A 16485-nucleotide genomic window follows, 5' to 3' on the forward strand; every position below is an offset into this window, starting at 1 on the left:
CTTGTCTGGTTCCCTGGTACTGCAGACAATGACATTCCCTTCTTGGTCCCACTGCTCCTGTTAGGTCTATAAGACAGGCTACTTAAGAGACATGTAGCCTGAATTGGCATTTATTGGTTTATTTTTAAAAGCAAAAATATAAGCTGAACCTCAGAAGTTGTTTGCTTAGCTAGTTTCTATGAATGTTTGCCCTTTTCCTGCCATTTTATCCCTTAAAGGCTTATGTATATTCTCTCCTTCGGGTGTATGTGAGTAACTCTCCAGAACAGGGACTATGTCTCCCTACATATTTGTGTTGTTCTTCAGCACAGCGAAACTGCAGCCATTTGGTCTTTGCAATAATTGTAAAAATCAACATAAAAACCTAAGGAGGAATTATATAAACTGTAGAATTGAGACAAAACCACTAACGTAATAGTTTGGTGCAAATCTTTGTTACGGTAGAACAACTAAATATATATGATCAAAACCCTTTCACTATCTCCTGTCCTTAGTGACAGCCAGGGAGGACAAAGATGGGATAGAGGCTCTGTGAGAACTTGAAAGAAGTTGTATGATTCCATACATTATTCCCTCCTTGCTCAAGGTCTCCAGATATATTTTGTTTAGTAAACTACAGTTTGTTTTTTTTTTTTGCTCTTGGTACAGACATTTGCTACTCTACAATGCTCTGCATGACTGAAAACAATCCCAGACCATGTGTTGCAAAAGGGTTAGTAAATCAGATGTTCTGCACTGATAACATCTGTCACAATGGCTCATTGTGTGATTAATAAGAATCTATTACTAACGTGACATTTATTTCTGAATATTCAGTTACTGTTTGTACCTCTTTAATTGCATCCGCACTATTTGTTTTCAGGACTACTCTGGCATGCAGTGACAGCAGAGACAGGACCATTACCCTTCATTACTAAACTGAGTAATAGAAACACTCAGCATTGTCCTGATATTGCCATTCAGTGTCATATTGCCAAATACCTATTTTCTCTGACATCTCTGCTCGTAACTGCAGATACTGTAATTGTCATGAGATCTCTGCGTTTTTTGTGTGTTTATTTTTAAATCACAGTGTTGTGAAATAAATCCGTTCACTGACAGTTTCTCTAGTCTCATTAAAAACCTTTTCAGTATTCCTTAGGTTGTTGGAAAAAAACATAAATCTACAGGCGATGACATGTTGAGAGGGAAATGGGTGAGCAGTGCAACTGTAAATGCTTTACTAGGGTAGTTAAATGGGAATGACGTAAGAAATCCCTCAGACAAAGCCTTTCTTTCTGAACATATGAGCTACACAACTTACCTCATTTTCAGTTTTGCCTTGCCAATGGTGCATGTGTTTTTCTCATAGTGTATCTGAATAGAAACTGCTTATGAATGTAAATTAGTTATAAAAATGCAGTGCCAAGTACCCCAAGTTTTGATGCAAACATTCATGCAAGATGAGTTAAGCATACGTTGTAGTCAGTTCACTGGGCATAGGATTGAGCTGTTTGTACACCCCAGATTTTCTTAAATTTCTATTTCTGCTTTGAAGTCTCTTAAGCAGAGTTAGCATTCAAGGAGCTAATGTTCAATTCTTTTTTAAAATTAGGTCCCCTTAAAATGGTAGCATTGAAATCCTATGAGAGGTCCTGTTCAGGAATGAAGGCTCCATCTTTCCTTTTTAGCAAGGAAATAAGCTCATTATGAAAATAGATCTTATTTATTCTCTTATTCAAATATTATGTTATGCTGCTAATAAGACATTTCCATTATGTTGTGAGCAATTTTGATCAAGTGAAATCCTTGAGGACACTTCACCAGAGGTAGCACACTGGATTTTAGACAGATGGAAAATATGAAGTAGTTTTTCAAACCTAAAATGCGGTAACTGTGCTTGCTCTTCAGTGCGGACTCATTACATGGATAGCTGCTGTAGTGAGTGCATAAACAAATATCAGACACTGTGAAAATATCATATTAATTTATGCAGTAGAGGAATACCAATCAGACTTTGGCAGTCGCTACTACAACATTTCTGGATGACTAGAGTTTTAACTCGTTGGGTCGAAATCTTTCTTTCCTTGTCTCCTGAGATAAGTTTTTCTACAACTTCTGCCTCCACATGTGCAGCTGATTTCTCTCCCCAGTGTGTTTCACATGTGTGATACCAGGAAGGATGTTCATGTTCTTCTGGCTACAGTCCAGAGGCTGTATAAGACAATTTTCCAGACATTTTCATTTTTATTAGCAGTTACCTGGAGTAAAAAAAATCTCCCATCCGAACTAGGATCCTTAGTTATTTTTCTTTCCTGTTACTAAGCCAGAACCTGATGTAGCTTTATACAGATGGAATAATTCATTTTAATAGCCTAGCTTAAAACTTAAGGAATAGAATTTGTCCTGTTTAGATTGGCTGTCTTACATCTAGTTACTGAAGTTTATCACTAATCTGCAATTAGTATATGGTTTTGAGAGAATAATTAAAATGTAAATTTAACAATATCCTGCACTACAGATAACTGATACAAAAGAACAATATCTCTTCAAATATTACTTTCCTGATGGGCAGGAAACAAGAATGAAACAGAAGAATTTATTGGTTCATTGCTTTGCTGGAACATAATACTTTTTCACAGTCACACAGAACAATAAATTTGCGTAACTCTCTATTATACTAGTCTTGAACAATTATATTACCTCTTGCATTCTGTTTACTACTCTGTCATATTTCTGTCACCTCATCTTTGTGTGTAAGAAACAAACTGTAGAGACTAGAAATCTTTTTTATTGCTAGCTACTTATATTCTTCTTACACGCTGAGCAACTAAGCTTTCACTTCATGTGATGGCAACAGTAGCTGTTGATCATTAATGGTGTGGGAAAACCACACTGTGGAGGAAGGCAAATTAAGATACTCTGGATTAAAGGTGCTGGTGTATAGGGCAGAGAAAAAGAAAACTTTAAAATTTGTTAAAAGGATGGCTTGTGGAACTGTTTAATATAACATATAATTGAACCCAGCAGAACTTCACTGCTTTTTTTGTGATTCTGTGGGATGATATCATCTATTAAAGATGGCTCTCTCCCGTTATTGTCTGACTGTTGGTGTGTAGGCTATATGCAAGTTCCTACCCAGACAACCCACTGTCATGATGAGGACAGACCTAAACACTATGCTTGACCATAGTCCAGAACAACACAAACACCAAAGAAGGGAGAGACAGAGGCAAGACTTAGAGGCTGGTGGGCATCAGGCATCTTTTAATTCCTCTCAGCATGGCCATGCTCCTGCCCAACCTCAAAGGAGGACAAGCCTTTCACAGTCATGGCTCTGCAGAGGTTATTTGCATAGCTAACATAAAGTGGGCATCTCTGTCATCAAAATATCATCAATAAAAGATAATCTGTGTTTTACCTAATCATGCTGAAATCATGAGAAGCCAGATAACTAGAGCTGCTCATTCCTTGAATAGCATGCCCCCAGTGACCCACCATTTTTGGGACCATCTTTCCCTTTAAGTCCTTCTGAAAATTGTGTGCAATGCTTTGATGGATGTGAACTGCTGAGTAACACAAAGTGCAGTGCAGCACTCTAATCTCTGTTATTAATAAGCAGATAATAATTATATTCCATTAGTGAATTGGCAGGATATATTCAATTCCTTTTGCTTGCAGTGAAATACATTAGTAGCTTGGCAAAAAAATGTCCTTGTCCATTTTCAAATAAGTAAATGAATTTTAGTGCTTCAGTCATAACTATGGAAAACTCTTACTTGGAATAATTAAGAATTGATTTACTACTGTCATTTTACATTAAAGGACACCACTTAAACTTACTTCAAGTGTGCTTAGACTCCTAGGATGATGTATATTAGGATCAGGAGCAACATCGGGTATAGGACTATGACACACCAAAGACCTCACCATCGTTGCTGTTTTATTCACAAGACCTATTTTAACACTACTTCTGCTTTTTGTCTACAATATTCCAAGTATTTCAGAACTTCAAACGTGATGAGGAATTTGCATTTAATTCCCAATCAAAATCTATTCTATGGTATTGTAAACCCATTTGCCTTTGAATTAATTTTCAGCTTAAGTACCTCCTCTTACTGTTCTTTGTATATGAAGGTAATCTAGTCACTCTCAGTTTTCAATACAAGATTATTTTCTGTCACTAGATACTTTCTAGTGCTGTATTTATGCACCAAGCTCAAAGTTGAAAGTCTTTCTTGCCTGTTTATTGACTGTTTGAGAAAGTAATATATTAACCACAAGACTAAAACTACTTATTTACTGCCAATACAACAGTCTTTTTCCCTAGTCTTTACCACATTTCAAATTTTTACATGATCATGCAGTTTGAAGTAGTATTTCCTTCACTAATAGTATTAAAAGTGTATCTGTCCACATTCAAGTTAAATTCTTTAGGCCTACATAACCCAGTGTATGACCTCATCAAATGGTCATTTCAAATCCTTTTCCATCTTGAGAGCTGTTCTGTCATTTTTCCTGTAGTTTGTACTAGAAGTTTTCACATCTTGCTTCTGTAGTCCTAGTTCTTCCACCTTATTACTCAGGTTTCCTGCATTAGTCCACAAACAACTTCATTATTTCCTTCTGACCTCAGAATGGTTCCCAAATCAATTAAATACAGCCAACCTGATCAATTCTCTCATCCACAGAAGTACTTCCTTTTTTTTTTTTTTTCACCTGCTGTCTACTACCTTACTCTAGCATAGCCTTATTCCTGACTACAGCCTCATTTACACTGATTTTCATCTGTTATTTATTAACAATTATGGATATAGCACATGTGTCTCACAGTCACAACACATCCCTTGCAATCTAGATTGATGTTTTCCTTTATCTGTATTTGTAGTCTCGCTTGCAGAAGGCCAGTTCTCCACACAGCCAGGTACAAACTCCCCCCTGAGAACTATGCTCTTCTTGTGAATGCTTCCTAAAGGTTAAACACCCCAAATTCCACCCCACCCCACACCCCTGTCCCCCCCACCCCAGACAAATTCCTCAGCTATCTGTTCGGTGTGATCTTGTTCATGGCTTCAACCTCCTTCTTGAGGAGCAAGAGAAAGGAGTGGGCCACATCTTGCAGATGTTTAAGCATCTGTATGGACATTTCTATGGCGTGACCCATCTCACGGTAATGTGTGTGTTAGGATGAGATTAGTCATGTTTGCTAAGTGTCAGCTTCTCTCCTTGGACCCCCAAGGCAGCCCAAAAGGCTGGGTCAGGAGTAGAGAACTGCTTTGTCTGTTTCGGCAGAGCTCCTGTTGGGAAAGGACCTCAGAAGCCCTTGGAGCCATCCAGCCCCCAAGCTGTGCCTGGGTGCCTATTTGGGAGAGTGACATTTGACTCAAGCCAAAAGCAGGCTGGAGACCACCTTATTGGCCTGGGAACAATTCTGGGCATGGTTTCATGTGTTAACATAGCCTTCTTTGAAGTGTCTCCCAAGCCTGGTGTAATTGTTCTTCAATCTTTCCAGGGGCAGTCTAATACCATCCCAGCTGGGAGGAGGTCGTGGCATTTGGATTTACCCAGGTTCACCTTTTTCAAGGGGAAATCTACTCAGTAGTTGTCGTCTTTTCAGTCATTTTTGTGGATTTTAAACTGCACTTGGCAACTAAATGTAATTTAAAGAGAGGGAGGCTTCATACATGTCATGTAATTTCTTGGTATTCACTCGTCATCAGTTCTTGTGTGGCTATGGTGGAAAGTGATTGGTTCGATATTCAATATTGATTAATAATGGTTACATTAAAGACCTTCATTTCTTTCTCCACCTATTTACTTCTCCACTGTTTCTTTTTATGCTAACTGTCCCTTTTGTGAATTTGACAGAAAAATATAGAAAAGATTTTTCTAGATTATTCTTTACCAAAAATAAGCTATTATTACTAAAAAACCCCAAGAGTTTCAAGTGATTCCCAAATAGAGTCTCCTAAGTAGGGTTTTGCTGTGGTTTTGGCCACAGCCGGCTTGCACGTGGCATTTTACCTGTGATGTCATGTGGCAAAACAGTTCATTAATGCTTCCACAGCAACCATCAGCACTCCCTTACTTTATGCTTTTTTCTTGCCTTTTTCACTCTGCAGGATTATGGACTTGCTTTCTTTCTGAGATACAAGTTACTTGATATCAGGGCTCTTGTCTAAAAACATGCTTCAGTTTTTCAAAGGTGTGAATGAGGATCAAACTCCCAAATTGCAAGGGAGACCAGAGCATTACAGCCTTAAGGAAATGTCTGTGATATTTGACTGTTTGGAAATCCCAGCATGTGCTTCACTCCATGACTGAGCAACTCAGTACACAGGAAAACAAACATTATTTTCCCCATCCATGAGTGGACAGTATTGCCCACATATTTTTGCAAAGCATCTGAAGGATAAACACACTGTATATTTGTCATGTGTCATCATAGTAGCACTTGGATAGCCACCCGTTTGTGTTGTTCCATTGACTTCAGTGGAAGTCAAACTCCTCTTACTAGGAAGTCAAACTCTTACTAGGAGGATAAAACCACAGATTTAGTTTTTTCAGTCAGCTAATATTTTGCTTTCTAAATAATTGTATTTATAACACACATGCAATGCCCAGGATGACTGGCTTTGGGAGAGGGCTGTAGCCATGGGGTGGCCCACTGATGTCCCAGGGCAAGGATCAATTCCTGCTCTGTCGGGGCCACCTCACCTCTCTGGGGCTGTGCCTGTGACACAAAACCTCATGTGATGCTGAGTGGTAATAAAATAAACGTCTTTATTTTTAATAGATGGACAAAACAGACCCAAAACCAGACAGTATTTTCCTGAATTTCATGGGCACTATTGAATACAATACAAATAAAGTTAAAACATATATATCTATATTATACTTCCTATCTGCTTTGTTACGTATAGTCTTAATATAACATTTCTGACACAGACAAAAATATACTTTTTTTTTTTTTTTTAACAACAGCCACAAATACTGCCCTGATTAACAGCAGACTTACAATAACTTACTGTCTAACTGCACGTGGTACTTGATCAAATATGCTTGAAGGGCAGAAGGAAAAATGAATAACAGTTTTTTCCTATGATACTTACATTTGAAATCCTAGATTGTACTATATGAAAATAAAAGACTAAATCTTTTACTTTATTTGATCCACTTAATGTTTACATTCAGTTCAGGTTCACAAAAGTATGTTTTATTTATAATACATAGACCATCTCATATGGACAAATATAGATGAAACTGTAACTTTTTTTGACATCTCAGCTATGTTATTAACCTTGATTTTATGAACACATCTCATGCAAAGGAAGTAAAAAACTCTGTCAAATAAGTGTTATTTACAAATGTTAAGAATATGAAAGTAAAATGTATGATTGTGATATGAATATTTTATCTGGAAATTGTAGGCTTAGAAACAATAACCTCAGTGGCTGAAAATAAGCTGTTTGCTTCACTGATTATAGATCCAATTTAGTGCACAGTACTACTGTCCACAGATTGCACAAGTGGAGAAGGAGCATCTGATGATTCCCATGAAAATAAAGTCTACTGCAAGAATAATGTCCTGTTGGCATTTCGCTTGTGGAAGTAACTTGATTGTATTTTGTTATCTTTTTTTTTTCCTTTTTTTTTTTTTTCCCCCCAGCTATCAATCATAGATATGGCCTTTGGTTACATGAATGGCTTTGTATAAATCTAATGGTAGGATAGCTGAACTAAGGCAATAGTCGTGTAAACAGACTTTGTATGGGGCTGTTTGGTCTGGCTTTTGTAGTCGTCCTGCCCGCTGCCCAGCCCACCACCGCGACCGCTGCAGCGGCTGTTGGACTCACACAGACACGTGCAGAGACTTGGTACGTGGACAGCAGAGTCACAGTCGCATGATGAAGAGTCTTCAGTGCCGCTTATCTCCTTTGCATGATAAAGCTTCCACGGTGAGCTACTTGTAAAAGTGCAATAAACTTTCAGTCTGAAGAGAGGACTGGAAAACTGTCTTGGAACCACTTTCCACTAGAGAATGCACAGTTCCATCTAAGCAGGAATACTTTGTGAAATCACAGTGATTTCAGAAAAATAATTGATAGGATAGACAGTATAAAATATTCTGATAATATTGAAAGCATCTGGTTTGAAATTTTTTGACTAACGCATTTTAATTTTTCACATACCTTTCTAATTTTGAGCATTTAAAAAACTTGCGTGTTTTCATGGCAACATGGGAATACAAAGGAAAAGGAAAGACTTTTAGTTTTCAATCAAAATTTCTTAAATGAATCCAGCTGAATCCCCTTCTCCTTTCCTTCTTCTCCTATTATTGGGAATTTTGAAATAAATAATATAGAAATGCTGCTATATGCAAGGTATCTGGTCACTAGCTTCTCATAGTAAAATTCTAGCAATTCCTATACAAAACTAAAGTAAGAGGAAATTTTCAGGGAGACTTACAGGTGGCTGTAAAATGAGATCCTCTAACAATTTGGAACTGCAGTGTAAAGCATTGGCTATGTAAACAGGCAAAACTGTGGCTCGATATTCTCTCATAATAAGGGATTCAGGCTAGTGTATTTGGGCCAGAAATGGATAATAATTCAGCGGTGGCTCTGTTCTCCCCTGTCTTTATTTATTACAATCTCTTTCCTCTTCTCTGTTCCATGGATCGTGAGGGAATGAATACCACTGAGCTCGCATCCAGTTTGTGAGATCCTCCACACCCTGAATTTCATCAGTGGTTTGTTCACTCACCCCGTAGGAATTTTTAATGTATTTGCTATATTGGGTCATCTGTTTTTTTGGTGCAGATTCTGACTTTGATTCCCTCCACCCAGAGCACACTCAATATTTGTTAGCACAGTAGTATCATAGTTCAAAATGCATATTCAGAACTGAGATGCGGTGTTATCTTTAAACGCAGTGTATGGAGAAAACAATCAACATCTCTAAAATTAATTTTCTCTATGCATAAAATAGATATATGCTGTTAAAACTCCAGAAAAGGAGCAAAAAACATGTCTAAGGATTCAACCTTGTAAGAGTTTATGTCAACATTGAATACACAAGTTGATGGCTTCTTCCTTTAGCAGCAAAACCTATTCTTACATCTCCTATCCTCCAGTATAGCCCCTCATGCTGTGAACATTAAAGGAGAAATTTCACCGGTGACCAGCAACAGGAGGATACCTGGATTTCAGTTGAACATTTTGCATCATGCGTAGATATTAAAAAGCAGAACTCTTAATCGTACAGAAATCTAGATATTGGATCTCCCTCTGTGAAAGGCACGTACCAGTGGGGACAGACACAATCATCTCGGCTGTGGGCAAATGGAAACGACATTGCATGTTCCCCGCTGGCCCGGGCAGAGTCGGAAGAGGCCTCATCTCCCTGCTTTGCTGCTTCTGGCCAGCGTTCTCATTCACGACTGGCATCTCGTCTGCTCCTGGCCGCTGCTGGTGCTCCGCAGAGTCACCGCGACGGCACCGTGACGGAGTCCAGCATGTAGTGGAAGACACTGCCGTGCCTCTCACTACGCCCGTGGGTTCGGCTTTCCTTTCAGTTCCCCTCCGAGCTGCTGCTGCTTTTGGAGGTAGACACTTACAGATGTGGAAAACCATCCAGCGAGACTGTATTCCCCATGGGAAATCTCATTTTTGAGGAAATGGGATTTTCCATGGAAAATCTAAACTTTCCATAGTAATCCCAGCAAGACCAACCCAAAAGATTTTTTGATGTCTTTGAGAATACTTTTTTTATTAACTGAAAAATGGGAATTTTCCCCATGGAAATCCTTCGCATCTGTTGTTTCAAGCCTTCTTGACTCTCCTTACTTTTTAATATTTTTTCCATTGTTGCAGTTACTTCATGTCAGGCTGCTTTGCTTAGTGTTCATTTTGATAAGTCAAGATAAGGTTTCTTTTCTCAACATTGAAAAGTTCTATTTCGTTTATAAGAGTTCTGTCATTTTTTACAAGCTGAGTTTCAACTCCAATTATTGCTTTAAAATTTTTGTTATTCTCCATTGATGACAGCCACTAACCACAGTAAAAAGGAACACCTATAGTAACATACTTTGCTTAAGGTCATCTTGTATTAGGTATAACATAATTTTAAACTGGTCACTTCATTTTAACTTTTTTAATTAGTATATGATGTTTAGCACTCCTATAAGGAATTTATTATTATTTGTGCATTTTTCTGTCTTATAAAAATAATAAAATACTAGATTTGTATTATTTGAATTTCTTTAAGAGGAATAAAATGACCAGACCAAAACCCTAGGGAAGTTATCTATCTGTCTTTGTTTAAGCAACTAGCTCTTTAGTAATAAATCACTTATAGCTGTGACAATATATTTTCACTTAATGCCAATAAAATGTTGACAGATAGTATTTCAGAGTCACTGTATTATAATCTCTTCATATGAAGTCCTAGTTAAATAACTGCTGCATTTTTTCTGCTACATATATTTTCAATTGTAAATACTTTTTTAATTATACGGTATATAGTTCTGGGTGGAAAGAATGGGATCTGAGTGTATCTTTTGGTAAACACTCTATGATTTAATCCAACATGTTAGGTAATAACAGAAAAGAGTTCCTCCCATAGGATGCTCCTGTTCATAGAAACAACTTAAAGAATTGTGCAGTGGCATTTTATTCCCAGTTCTTGCTCTTCTTCTTATAAAATGCCTCTTACTATTCTTTGTAGAATATCCTGCCTCACATGACTTTGTCTGTGGCTACCAGATTTTTTAATTATCTTCAGTGTTGGACAGCTCTGGACTAGAATCAACATAATTGAAGGCTTCCTTGTTTGTGAAAGTTGAGCTCAAAGTTAGACTGTGTCGTGGATTCACAGGTGCAAGTTCATTTAATACAATATTGTCACTTTTTACAAGAGTTGCTTTGTCCATGTGTTCTCTACTGTACCTGGCAACGACAGCATCAAGAAAGTCCAGCTTTGGTGGCAAAGTCCCACTCTCAAATAAGTATTTGGCTAAGTAGGAGACTATAATGTTAGTAAAGAAGGAGGTGAGCATAGCAAGTGTTTTAAATGGGAATCGCTGGATATAGATATTATTTTCATCTGGATAGCAGCCAGGATAGTAGATCAAGGGCTGAAGGTAGAGGTATGGTTCTCCTCCAGTTATTCTGAGAATGAGGCCAAATAAGTATCCTGCAATGGCACCGTAGGTGTTGGTTCCTTTAATAAATAACACACACAGGAGCTGGGGGAATATGATGATATAAACAAGGTCAGAGCTGAGGTACCACAGGCCATATACTGATGAAGCTAGCAGTGCCATTGCTGTTGCTGATGCTCCAAACAGAAACACAGTGATTCTCATGACCCACACGATTTCCCTGTCCGAAGCCTGAAAAAAAAGGGCAGTGTTAGGTGGTTTTTTCATGGCAATATATGTATGCATACATTCATGCACACATTTGATATAAAATACTGCACTGTAAAAGGAAATTTTGTATTACGTATTCATTAATATTTACCAAAAAATATCTCTATCTCCATCTCAAGTGCAGAGAAAAAAACCCCCAAGGGTTATGGCTGCCATTCCCAAAGTCATTAATCTTTGAGCATAAGGAAAATTTCGATAATGTGTCAAAGCAAAAACCAACAGCAGTGTTAGAAATAACTTTTAGATAAAAGCACCGTATGGCTCAACCATAAAAAAAAACTGTCAGTATCTGAATTTCTTCTTCATTTTCTAAGAAAAACTCCAACTCAGTAGCTCATTCTGTTGTCAAATGATTCCCCGATAAATCAATAATTCAGAAAGATGCCTCATTTTTTTAAAGTTTTAAGTAAAACTTATGATAGCAACAATAATTAGGAACTGTTTGGATAAACTTCAATGCCATGAGAACTCTTAAAAGCTGCATCCCCTGAGCTATCATCAGGCACAGCCATAAATATTTTTATGACTTTCAGTTTATTCAATATAGTGTTAGGAATGAAATGCTATACTTTTTTTAGTCATAGGCAGGAACGTGAAAGAGGTGTTTCATTATGCAATTACAGTCTATGCATCAGCTAGTTAAAGTCCCACCTAAAATTTTCTCTAAAAGTAAAAATGAAAATGTCACCCACATTTTGCCGAAAGGAAAGCTGGTATATGTTCCGAGCGAACATGGAACTTGCTGATAAAATTGAAGAGTCAGCTGACGACATCACAGCAGCAGATACAGCACCGAGGCCAAAGAACGAGATATAGACTGGGCAAAGGTACTGGAGCACAATCGGTAAAATCATATCTGCTTCTTTTTCGGTCATGGGGTCATGGACACCATACTCAGTCTCATTCCAGGCTGCAATATGGACACCGGTATGTTATTAGTAAATTAGTAGTCATCAGCTACAGCACCTCTTGACTTCATGTGTAGTGAGCTATTCCTATTGCCACATTTTCATTCACGTGCGATGACCAAACTGTTACTAGGGCCAGACCGACGGCATTTCAGAAAGGCCCCACTGGTTTCTGGTAGGCAGATTTAATTCTGCTCAGTATTTTTCCTTATCTCTAAGCTAATCTGATCACATTCTGTGGTTATCCAGTAGGAAGTTTAATAATAAATCTTTGCATTGCTCATAAATGTCGCTTTCCTCAATAAAACAAGTCTGGGATCTGTGTTTGTTTGTGATGGGTTTAACTATTCTCTTGGATTACAGACTCAAAACCCATGCATTAAACATTTCTAACAGAACATTTCTAACAGTTTAGCTATATGATCACTGTGATGGGGATCACTCTCACTGTGACAAAGACCTTGACAAGAATGTTTTGGTCAAGAAAATTCCTGATAAATCATAGAATCATTTAGAAATATTTAGGTTGGAAAAGACCTTTAAGATCATCAAGTTCAACCGTTAACATAACATTGTCGAGTCCACCACTAAACCATGTGCACCACATCTACACGTCTTTTAAATACCTCCAGGGATGGTGACTCAACCACTTCCCTGGGCAGCCTGTTCCAGTGCTTGACAACCCTTTCAGTGAAGAAATATTTCCTCGTATTGAATCTAAATCTCCCCTGGCGCAACCTGAGGACATTTCCGCTTATCCTATCACTTGTTACCTGGGAGAAGAGACCAACACCCACCTTGCTACAACATCCTTTCGGGCAGTTGTACAGTGTGATAAGGCTGTCCCCTCAGCCTCCTTTTCTCCAGGCTAAACAACCCCAGTTCCCTCAGCCACTTGTCGCTATTACTGTTAGAATCAAATAAAAGTTCCAGAACCTAACTGAAACATTAAATAGAAATATTACATATGCAGATACCTGGAATGTGCAAAATGAGTTAATCTCAGTCACTGGGGTAGGAGTAATTTCCCCTGGGAGAAATATTCTATAATATTATTTTTGAAGTGTAGTCTCCTGTTGAAGAAGTCATGAGTTGATTAATGATATTATCTGGCTAGATTATATCTAACAGAAGCTTTGTAGGGTTTTCGCACTTTTATTGTACTATTCATTTTACATTTATTGCACTACTAATTTTGAATCATTTACCTGTAGATGCTCCAATTGCACCAATGAGTACTGCAGGAAGAGCCATCACAAGACACCCAAAAGCAGCCAGAAATGACAGAACTTGAGCATATGTGGCAGAAGATGAGGAAAGAACTCGCTGGAAATATGCTTGCCATGGGATTCCTCCTAATGTCTGCAAACACAATGGGCAACATCCCGTCACTGGGACATAACTCTGGATTTTTTTGCTGTTTCCATATAGAGAGCACATAGAAGCATCACTTGAATGCTGAATGTTGCATTGCTGCTTTTTCATTTATTTATTGAATATCAGTCAGTCAATAATAGTTGTAACTTTCATTCTCACAAGCAATGTCAAACCTTTGTAAACCTACATAAATCCCATTGTTTTACACAAGTTAATCCTTTGTACAATTAGCAACAACACTTTGCACTTTCACAGTCTCTGTAATCCCTAAGTACTGTGAGTTATATAAATACTTAATAAAGCCTTATGAAAGGTTATAAAATACTATTGTAATATTTAATATTTGAAGAATTTGGCCTCCAGTACCCTCCCTCCTGCCAAAATTAGATTAGAAGCTGTTAGGATTCTATCTTCCTTTATGAATGCATGTGTCCATCTAAACAACGCAATGCTTTCTGTATACACTGAACACAAGAATCTGAAAAATTATTTTCCCACCATCTTAAACAAATGTGATACCAACAGAAATTAAAGACAAAGCAGTAAAAGAAAGTTTTCTTTAAAGGTAGCAACCCTTCTCTCGTTTGGAATATAAAACAGTGAAAATCTTGATTAGACTTAAAATTATGTTTGCAAGATATGACACAAAAGAGTATTATCAAGGGCCAAAACTTCAAGTGCTGACAATTCTGTCCCTAGAGCAGGATTTGAATAGTTTCCACTAAGTAAATATCTGCCTGTGACTAAACAGCATGGAAAGAAAATAAAGCAAATTGCTCACTAAAAGTGCACAGTCCAGTTTTACACACTAAATGAGGCAGGAGGCATTTGGACCAAATAGTGTGTATACAGGTGTTTCATACATGTTTCATGCACACACAGGGACTAAATGAATGTTTCACAGGCAGCTCTGATTTTGACCTGTTATTTATGACTGTTTTCCTTTGCAGCCTTAGTAATGTTCCTTTAACAAAGCTTTCCAAGCACGTGCATATTTTTTGAGCTATAATGAAACAAACAAGATGGAAAGAAAATGTGTCACAATTTGGCAGCAGCAGAGCTTTGCTTTGGTCATCAGCAGAGATGAAACCTTCTGGCTCACCAGACAGAATATAGCTGCCTGAGCTAATGTCATGCTTTGGCTCTCTGAGAATCTCTAAAGAATTTAAGATGGATAAAACAATCTATTTTAATAGCCCAATTATCAGAAAACTCTGAAGATTTTTGATTGAGATTAAAAAAAAAAAAAAAACAACAAACCACAAAGACAGGAATCACAAAGTACATGATGAAAACAGTGTAAAGTTGCTCAGGGACACAGAATAGAAAATGTTAGCATGTATTGCTAGATCTTCTAATGGAAAGTACTTAATAACCACCAATCCCATGTGTAGTACATAGGTACTAAATAACAAAAGCCCTCAGTTCATTCTGGCATGCATGCATATATGAATTCACCCATCCATCCATCCATCCATCCATCCATCCATCCATCCATCCATCCATCCATCCATCCATCCATCCATCCATCCATCTCTGCAAAGCTTTTCCTACATCACCTATACCTAAGGCATATTTAATAATTTGTATAACATATTTATTGCATTCTGCAATATATAAATTCCTCTGCCAACTATGACATCAGTTAAATATTAGCTTCACACTTTTAATTAATTTTAGCATAAGTCAACTCTTTCAGCCTGATGATATTTAAATTGCATTCCTGGCAATGCTGACTTTGACAGTTATACTACGCTACAGTATTCTACTGATAGTTCACTGAAATCATTCAAATGCGCAGAAATACTGAGCAGAAGTCAAGAGGGTAAAAGTTTTCCGTTTGCTGGAAACTCTTAACTAGACTATTATTTTCAGCTGTCACAGTAACACAGTGTGAGTGCTTAAATGCTTCATTCCTTCATACAAGCCATCACTTACCAGTAAAAGGAAATTGTCCAGCCATGTGTAAATGTCAAGTGAGTTGATAGATCCAAGCCAAGGTGCTTGGTGCACCTGGTGCACAGCTGTGAACCCAATGTCTGTCACTGCAGGATGGGACATTGCAAAGGGTACGCTGATCCACTGTAACCAAAGAGAAACACTTTGTTCGGGTCTAAAGAAGGCACTCCAAATCTGTGAAATTTTAATATTAACATTGATCTGTTTTATTTCTTCTTGCATGCTACAGATCAAATGCCAAATTGCCAAGCTGACTTGCAGAAAAGTCGGGTTATGTGCTGGTGGAACATCTCTGAATCCAGAGAGCTTGATAATGGATAGCTTACCTCTGTCCTGGAGAGTGTGAGTATGAGCAGAGATTTAATCAGTGTAAATCACAGAATCAGCAGGAAAGACACATTTATACATCTTCATTTCATTTTCCCTAAACTCCACATGTATTCTTTACACAATTTCATGGGCCACACTGTAGAGAAACATCTACACACAAACTTGCATGCAATAGCATCAGGATTTGCCAGCATACAGGCATGAGACATCACACACACCCGAAGGCATGGGAATTTGTTTTTAATTCAACACAAAACTAAATCAGGACAAGAGAGGGGTGCTGTTGGGGAACCCCCATCTCTCTTGCTCCAGAACACCCAGTAGCCCAGTGCTAAAGCACTTTTCTTCCTGGAGGGTGAATTCAGTCTGGGCTATTGACTATTTTCAATCTCTTTGTTTTTGATCTAGGCCAAAAAATCAGTTAAGAAACCCTTCCCAAAGACAGTTTCTGCCAGAAGGTTCTACAGAAAGATTCCCTCCTCACTGTCTGCTTGGGCT

General features: G+C 37.9%; 1 protein-coding gene across 2 annotated transcripts in view; it reads right to left on the reverse strand.

Annotated features, from left to right (window-relative positions):
• Positions 1-6742: 6742 nt before the first annotated feature.
• The window catches only part of SLC5A7 (solute carrier family 5 member 7), a 28614-nt gene continuing 18871 nt past the window's right edge, over positions 6743-16485 (reverse strand). For both annotated transcript variants that reach the window (XM_042806235.1, XM_032997140.2), the window contains 4 exons: positions 15637-15780; positions 13530-13683; positions 12106-12323; positions 6743-11374 (listed from right to left, as the gene is read on the reverse strand). In XM_042806235.1, coding sequence (XP_042662169.1) covers positions 10751-11374; positions 12106-12323; positions 13530-13683; positions 15637-15780 — 1140 coding nt within the window. In that variant the 3' untranslated portion in view covers positions 6743-10750. The remainder of the gene's footprint in view (positions 11375-12105; positions 12324-13529; positions 13684-15636; positions 15781-16485) is intronic.

This window comes from Tyto alba, unplaced genomic scaffold (genome assembly GCF_018691265.1).
Source record: "Tyto alba isolate M040663 unplaced genomic scaffold, T.alba_DEE_v4.0 Super-Scaffold_45, whole genome shotgun sequence".
NCBI lineage: Eukaryota > Metazoa > Chordata > Aves > Strigiformes > Tytonidae > Tyto > Tyto alba.